Raw genomic sequence first — 8,050 nt, forward strand, 5'->3', positions numbered from 1 at the left:
CTATGATATGATGTTTTCAGATCTACTGGGAAAATTCCCAGTAGAAGAACAGCAGGTTTAAATGGGATTTCCAGTCCAAGTTTTTTAAGGAGTCTCCACACCGATTTCCATAATGGTTGCACCAGTCTACATTCCCACCAGCAGTGGAGAACAGTTCCTTTTCCCCACAGCCTCTCCAATATTTGTTGTTGGTTGATTTCTTTATGATAGCCATTCTTTCTGGAGTGAGATGACATCTCAATATTGGTTTTTTTTCCCATAATTTTATTTATTTATTTTTTTATTTTAAAAAAAAATTATTTATTTATGTGTGTGTGTATGTGTGTGTGTGGCCAGCTCAGCCCACCAGGGGGTGGGGCTGGCTGGCATGTTGTGCTGGGGGATTGAGCCGCGGTCCCTGTGCTTTGCTAAGCTTGTTCTAAGTAGATGCTTTAGACCACTGAGCCATCTCACCAACCCCTCCATAATTTTAATGAGAAACAAATAGCAATGAGACAGTTTCACACCAAATTAGTAGGACAGAGTCAATAATTAACACATTGCATACATTCTTCCTAATAGTTAATTGCTGTACAAGATGCAAACATGATATCCTATTTACAAACACTATTAGAACAAATCCCTCTATTCATTAAGAGAATGTAACTATCTATCTATTCTAACCATTTTGAACACACCGATTCAAAATGGACATTCAGGGGTGGAATTTGAGAGGGACCTGAGAGAGTTGATTGGGGGTCTTCCCTGAGGCAGCAGGAAAGGTGAAAAAAAATTATACCCTGAACTGAGTTGGAGAAGAAGGGGTAGGGTGGTCTTGTGAAGATGGACTTTTGTTTTAAGGGCATCAGCCATATTAGATGACCAGCATGATGATTTCAGAAATTCATACTGGGGCTGGAGCCTATCAAAAAATCTCTCAAAAACACCTTACATTGTCTTACCAATCAGCCTAGGGTTCTTTTGCTCAATTCAGATGGAAATTTTGAATGGGCAAAGTGTATCTCTGTTAGCAGTCACCGGGTGACACCAGGTAATGCTGGATACCAACAGTCGACACAGCCAGCTGCTGATCACTGCCAGTGCTGGCTGTCATCATCTGACACCAGTTTGAGCTGAACGCCATAGGTTGGAGGACTCCACCACATACAGTTTTCATTGGCTGCTTACCTCTGAATCTCTGGTATTAACAGCTCTCTCTCTTTTTCTTTTCTTTACAGAGAAAAAACTAGTCTCTCTATATTACTCAATATAAAAATCCCAAGTACATGAGACTGGGCGTGGTGGTGCACACCTGTAATCCCAGCACTTGGAGGCTGAAAACAGGAAAATCACTATGCGTCCGATCTATGTAATGAGATCCTTTAGACCCTGTACTAAATAAAAATTAAAAAAAAAAAAATCCCAAGTACATTTACTTTTGGAGTTCTCACCACCAAAAAAATAAATCACAAGCAGGTTTACTGGCACACCCAGGTGATTCCTTGTTATAACGCTTATGCTATAGCACGGAGGTCAGTACACAGGAAGCAGCGCTAGGGGACTAAAACCCAGAAGTGTCACTTAGGTAGCATTTGCAGACTTGTTTCAATGAGGGTGAAGGCTGAAACCAGGGAATCTTCTGGAAGGGTTGATGTAAACAAGGGGCCCAGATCCTTCCCTTTGGTTCTTAGGTACTCCTGGGAGCTCTGTGTTCTCAAAATGCAACAGTATCGACTGAAGTGGTGAGAGTGGGAAAAGAGGAACCACACTGCCTCCCTGGACCTTGCTGGATAGCCAGGGAAGAAAGGTGCAAGGGGGAGCAAAGAGAAGCAAGGGGCAGGCAGCTGCTGGCCAAGACCCAAGCTCCTCCAGCCAGCGGGGGAACAATGAGAGAGGCAGAGACGTCTGCTGTTTCAGTCATCAAGATAGAAGGGCAGCCTCCCTAGGGATTATATTCCTACCAAAAATCTTCATTATCCTCTACCAGAAATGTGTAACTATGGGACTGTAGACTACTGATCAGGTAACAGTGATCCCAGGTCAGCTCCTGGGATACGGCAGTTTACAGCAGTCAAGATGGAATTCAGGGAGCTCCCTCTATTGAATTTATAGGATTCCAGGCCTGGACCTCAGCTCTGCCAGAGCAGCTGAACTCCTTAGACTTCAGATTACCTAGTCATCCTGCTGATACCTACAAGAGATCTTGGAAGGATCCATAGCAATGGAAAGTTGCTTGCAGGGGTGGAAGTCCTAAGATCAGCCTCCCGGAAGTGTAAACACCCAGAATTAAAGGAGCAAAGTTTTATTTGGTGCACAGTTCATAGAGGTTTTAGTCCATAGTCAATTGGCTCTATGGCAGAGAGGGAACATTGCAGAGGAGAAATTGTCCAGGGCAAGTGGGCAGAAAGAGGCCCTCTAGGTGTTCTTGCAGACTATGGGACCTACAGTGGGTGAGCACGTGCACCCTTAAACTTAGCCAGAACCCTGCCAAACCAACCAGTGGGCTGATTTACTAAGGACACGCCCTCGATCCCAACTGACATACTGTAGACCTAGCCACCTCTCAGAAGCTCCCCAGTGGGTGCATGAGGCTTTGGGGGGAGGTCTTGACACAAGCTATAACATCCAGCATGTAAGGGAAGCAGGGGCTCCAGCAGAGCAGGAGACTATGTGTGTGCCTTTTCTTTTGTACTGGGGACTGAACCCTAGAGTCCTCATCTATTTTTTCCTAAACTCTCTCCTTTTTAAAATTTTTTTTATTTTTAAGGAAGGGTCTACAAGGTGTTCAGGGTCTCACTACTAGATCACTCATAGTGTTTAGAGACTCATAGCCTGTTCATAGCCTCCCAAGAGCTAGGATTTCAGGCGCAGGCCACCACGCCCAGCCTCCTAAAGTCCCTCTTTGCACCTCCTTCTTTGGCTCCTTAAGGGTCCCAGGAAGGGAGCGAACTCACCTGGGGCCACAAGGAGCTTTGGGGACACCAGAGGTTCAAGAAAACTTTTTTATTTTTAAAAGACAGGGTCTCACTATGCAGTTCAGGTTGGTCTTGAGCTCACTTTGTAGCCCAGGCTTGTTTCAAACTCGGAAGCTTCTCCTGCCTCAGCCTCACCGAGTGAGTGCTGGGATTACCGGCGTGCGCCACCACGCCCCGCAGGAAAATTCTGTACTTGCAGGCCTGGAGGCCCCTTCCTGCAGCCCGAGGTTTAAAGAGCCACAACCCCCTCCCCGCTTCCAACTTCAGATGCCCCTCCCCCTTCCCCGCCTAGCTTCGCAGTTCGCCCAGGCCTCTCCCACTTGGGGGCGGTACGCTGGGGCCTAGTTCTCGGTGGGCGGGCGCGGCCGCTTTAAGCGGAGGCGGGACTGCGAGCTGCGGAGCGGCGGCAGCGGTGGGGGCTCCGCGGGCGGCGCGGGCCGGAGTGCGGGAGGCCGGCCGCAGAGGCTGGGGTAAGCACGCGCGGACGTGCGGCCTCGGGAAGCGCGCGAGATGCTCTGGCCTGCGGAGTCCCCCGCGACGCGGCGGGGGCTCCAGGCGGGGTGGTGTCCTGCAGGCCCTCGCGGGAGCCGACCCCAGGCGGCGTGGCCGGAGGCGACTCTCGGCCTCCATCGCTTCCGGTCGATCCGGGCGCAGGTGGCGGGAGGCGCGCGGTTAGCGGTGCGGGGATTGGTCCTCGCCGCTCTCCATAGCGCGGCCTAGGGGGCGGGCGGTGGCGGAGTCTCCCGAGACGGCGACAAAAGGAGGGCACCTAGGGGCCTTTTGGGACTGGAGAGCTCGCGGGAGGGGTCGGGGTCTTGTTCCCTAGAGGGGTTTCTCGGTTGGTGTGGCACGTCTCGGCCGCCATGCAGGCACGTCGCTCGTCAGGCCAGACGCGGAGAGCGAAGGTACGGTAGCGGCGACGACAGCGCCCTCTTGGGTTGGGCGGTGCTGCCTCAAGCCAGGCTCGGCGCAGTCGGGGCGGAGCCGTTGGCTCTGGGCGCCTGCCGGGAGCTGGACCTCTCCTCCCTACCTGGCCGGACGTGGTGGGATTGGCGACTTCCGAGGCTCCGAGCCGCTTTCCACTGTCTGGAGGAACCGGATGTCTCCCCTCGTCAGAGACGCTGGGAAGCGGGGCCCGGCTTCTCTCGGGGGTCCCGGGAAATGTCAGAGTTCACATTCAACGTCAAAAAAGAGAGAGGAAAAAAAAAAAAACTTTGGTCAGGATTAGGGGATTGTTAGAAGCCTAGAGCCTGAGTCTTGGTTCCCTGGGGACAGAGAGAGGGAGGGCCGTGAGATCTTCGGTATCTGGAGGAGGGAGTCGTGCCCTCCCCCAGGTGTCCTTAGTGACTTCCTACCCTGAGGGTGGGGCCTCTGGTGGGCTGTTGTCGGACGTCCTCTGTTCTTGGACATCCACGGGCATCTTCTTGGGGAACTTTTTGTTGTTTCTGAGAGTCCCCCCTCAGTGGCATTCCCGAGGGAGAATGTTGGACGGCCTCCCAAGGGGTTGAAGAAAGAACCAAGCTATGCAACCACCTCTTAGTACGGAATGAAATTATGCGACGAGTCGGAGGAGGGGTGAAAGCTATTTTATCAGGTTTTGTGAACACTTTTGTGCCACCACTTAAAACAGAAACCAAATTTCTATATTTATTTGGAGCAGCAGTTCTCCTTGCCACCATCAACTTAATTATTTTCGACTCGTAAAATTTTTAAGGCGTATTGAAGAACCACTTTTTGAGGGCCTGGGGTACCCCAGCTGCAAAGTGTCCAGCTTCCTGGGGCCATCACAGTCACTGGGGTAATGTTTGGGAATCCACCCTTGGCTTCTGATGATTTTGATGTATACCAGTTTGAGAACCAGTCTAGGGCAAGAGATGATAAACTATTAGCTGATCAGATCCAACCTACTGCCTATTTTTGTACAATCTGTGTGCTTAATTTTTTTGGGTTTTTTTTTTTATGTTTGGAATCAAACTCGGGGCTTTTTGCATGTTTAATTGACTACTGAGCTATTATACTCCCAGCCGCATGAATGGTTTATGGTTTTTTGTTTTTTTTTCTTGTTTGTTTTGTTTCTGCATTTAGTACAGGGTCTCCAGGGTTTCACTACACAGATTGGACTCATAGTGATCCTGTTTTTCAGCCTCCCAAGTGCTAGGATTACAGTCTCATGCCCCCACACCCATTCTCAAGGGCCACCAGGCAGGCAGGCTAGGGTGGAATCCCCAGCCCCTGCATCTGCCTAAGCAGGTGCTTTAATCCACTAAGCTATCTGGCTGACAAGGTTTCTGTGTTTTTTAAGTGGTTGGAGAAAATATATCAAAGTAGATCTTGGCTGGGGAGATAGCTCAGTGGTCTAAGGGCCTGCCTGGCAAACACCCAGGCCCCCAGTTCATTCGATCCCAATACAGCATGCTTTGCTGCCCTGAAACAAGGCTAGTGGTGCATACCTATAATCTCAGCGCTGGGGAGGATGACATAGGAGGATCACTATGAGTCAATTGCATAGTTAGACAAATTAAAAAAAAAAGATTGTCATAAATGAGAATTATATGAAGTTCAAATTTCATTATCCACAAATAAGGTTTTATTGAAACACAGCTGTGCACATCCATTTAAATGTTGTCTGTGACTACAACAGAGATTACATGGCCAGAAAGACGAAACTTATCTGTCTCTTTATAGAAAAATGTTTGTCAGCCAGTGGCTTAAGGAAACAAATATGGTAGGAAAGAAAGGCTGTCGAAAAATCATGTTCAGGAAACATGGTTTTGGGTAAACTTTATATTCAAAAGGTAGAGTATTTTTATTTTGGATTAATACATAAGTTTTTAGGTTAGCACAGAAATTTAGGAAAGATTTCTTTACAACTTGTGAGCTCATGCTCTTGATAAATTGGCTAACCCTGCATTTCTTTCCATAGGTTGGATGAACTCATGGACATGGTATTTTTCTTTTGAGAAAGAAATCTGCTCAAAAGAAAAATGGCATTTGTCGCAACACAGGGGGCCACAGTGGTTGACCAAACCACTCTTATGAAAAAATACCTTCAGTTTGTGGCAGCTCTCACAGATGTAAATACACGTGAGTTGATTCATGACTCATCTCTGGGTCGTTCCCCCTCCCCATTGGACTCAGGCTCTTGTGCTTGCCAGGGAAGCACTTATTCTACTGAGCCATCTCCTGGACCCTCATCTCTAGTTTAAATGTGTACATTGAGATAAATAGCAACATACAATTTTTTTTTTTTTTTTTTTTTTTTTTTACTTTTTTTTTGCGGAACTGGGGATTGAACTCAGACCCTTGCCAGGCAAGTGCTTATTCTACTGAGCTATCTCCTCAGCCCCTTAATTTTTTTTAACATACAATTTTTTAAATCCATGTTTTAAGCCAAGTATGGTGGCTCATGCCAATAATCCTAGCTGAGGCAGGAGAATCACAGCAAGTTTGGGGCCAGCCTGGGCTACATAGTGAGCTCAAGGCCAGCCTGCACTACAAAGTGAGACCCTGTTGGATAAAAAAAACTGGGGAAAAAAATCCTTGTTTTTCCTCTCCCTACCTTGTAGAGAAGCAAAGTGATGACCAATTCTGGCTGGAGTCCCCACAAGGCGTGTGTGTGTGTGTGTCTGTGTGTGTCTGTGTATGTGTGTGTGTTTCTGTCTGTCTCTGTGTCTATGTCTTTGTGTGTCTCTTTTCTGTGCATGCACATGTGTGTCTGAGAGTATCAATGTGTGTGACTGGTGTAGGGAACTAGCTATGTGCCTTGTATTGGGCCATGACAGTCAAACTGATAAGATCTGATTGCTTCTCTTAAATTATTAAGCCAGGAATTTTAGGAATATCCTTAAACATAATTTCAGTTACCTGATGGTTTGTTTTGTCATTTACAGCTGATGAAACGAAGTTAAAAATGATGCAAGAAGTTAGTGAAAATTTTGAGGTATGAACTTTATTTTGTGCTTTTCTTTTTAAGGTATCCGTTTTTGCTTTTCTATTGCTCTCAGTATCTTTGTTATAACTTTTTGTATTTTCAAAATGAAATGTAAGATTTTGTTGTGGTATTGTTCATCTTCTAGTGATATTGAACCCTAACTGTTGAGAAATGTTGGTTTTAGTTTGGTTGTTTTAAAGTGTTTTCGTTTTTAAATCTAGTGGCTTTCTTACACATGCACTCAAACTTACGTTGTGAGTTTGTTATGTTCAGGTAGTAGTATGTTAGGGAATAAAATTTGAATGTCTTACTGTAAGACATCTGTGAATGCTAGATGTGGGGCATGCCTACACGTAATCCTACCTACATGTAATCTCAGAACTCAGGAGGCTGAGGTAGGAGGTTTGCCTTGAGTTTGGGGCCAACCTGAGCTCCATAGTGAATTCTAAGTCAGCCTGAACTACATGATGAAACCTTGTCAAAAGATAAAAGACTTCTGTGATTTTCATGTAAGTAATTTCTTCTGGATCGCATGAGGTGTGATAGAAAATGTGTGTTTAAATAAAATATTTCTAATAGTAGAAGACAAATTGCCATGAATGCCCAAAAATACTCAATTCAAAGACACTTATCCTCTTGTTGTTGCTACTAATGAAAATCCTTTTTTGAGTGTCCAGTTGCACTGCTGTGATTGTGTCAGTGTTCTGAATTTATGAAAAACATTCATCTTCGTGTCACTCAGTTCTGGAGAATAGCCAGAAATTGTATGATGCTATATGTGGTGAATAAAGTAAATGCGAGGTTACACCTTGTTTTCTGAGCCTGCCTTTGTACTGACTGACACTTGGCAGGAATGTTCACTATATTTTTGATATATACACGATCTTGTAAGGTTATGAAAGAGGGCATCCAGAACTGCTTTAGAAAGTGGCAAGAACCATGGAGTAAGTGTGTTTGGAGTGAGTGAAAGTATTTTGTTTGAGAGGGACTAATGATTATTATCTTTTTATTTTTCTGTTTTTGAGACAGGCTTACTGTGTTATACTGGCTGGCTTTGAACTTACTATGTAGCCTAGCAGTGATCCTCCTGCCTCAGCCTCTGGAGTGCTGGGATTACAGGATCGTGCCACTATGCTTGACAGTATGGTCTACTATAATAAGTTTT

General features: G+C 46.1%; 2 protein-coding genes across 2 annotated transcripts in view; one reads left to right on the forward strand and one right to left on the reverse strand.

Moving 5' to 3' along the window:
* The window catches only part of Tmem130 (transmembrane protein 130), a 28,492-nt gene extending 27,369 nt beyond the window's left edge, over positions 1–1,123 (reverse strand). Inside the window, exon 1 of the mRNA XM_004629707.1 lies at positions 1,018–1,123. Coding sequence (XP_004629764.1) covers positions 1,018–1,123 — 106 coding nt within the window. The remainder of the gene's footprint in view (positions 1–1,017) is intronic.
* A 2,183-nt stretch (positions 1,124–3,306) lies between these two features.
* The window catches only part of Trrap (transformation/transcription domain associated protein), a 161,216-nt gene continuing 156,472 nt past the window's right edge, over positions 3,307–8,050 (forward strand). Inside the window, exons 1-3 of the mRNA XM_023713378.1 lie at positions 3,307–3,424; positions 5,878–6,038; positions 6,845–6,894. Of these exons, the coding sequence (XP_023569146.1) occupies positions 5,939–6,038; positions 6,845–6,894 (150 nt within the window). The 5' untranslated portion in view covers positions 3,307–3,424; positions 5,878–5,938. The remainder of the gene's footprint in view (positions 3,425–5,877; positions 6,039–6,844; positions 6,895–8,050) is intronic.

This window comes from Octodon degus, unplaced genomic scaffold (assembly GCF_000260255.1).
Source record: "Octodon degus isolate 3935 unplaced genomic scaffold, OctDeg1.0 scaffold00031, whole genome shotgun sequence".
Classification (NCBI taxonomy): Eukaryota; Metazoa; Chordata; class Mammalia; order Rodentia; family Octodontidae; genus Octodon; species Octodon degus.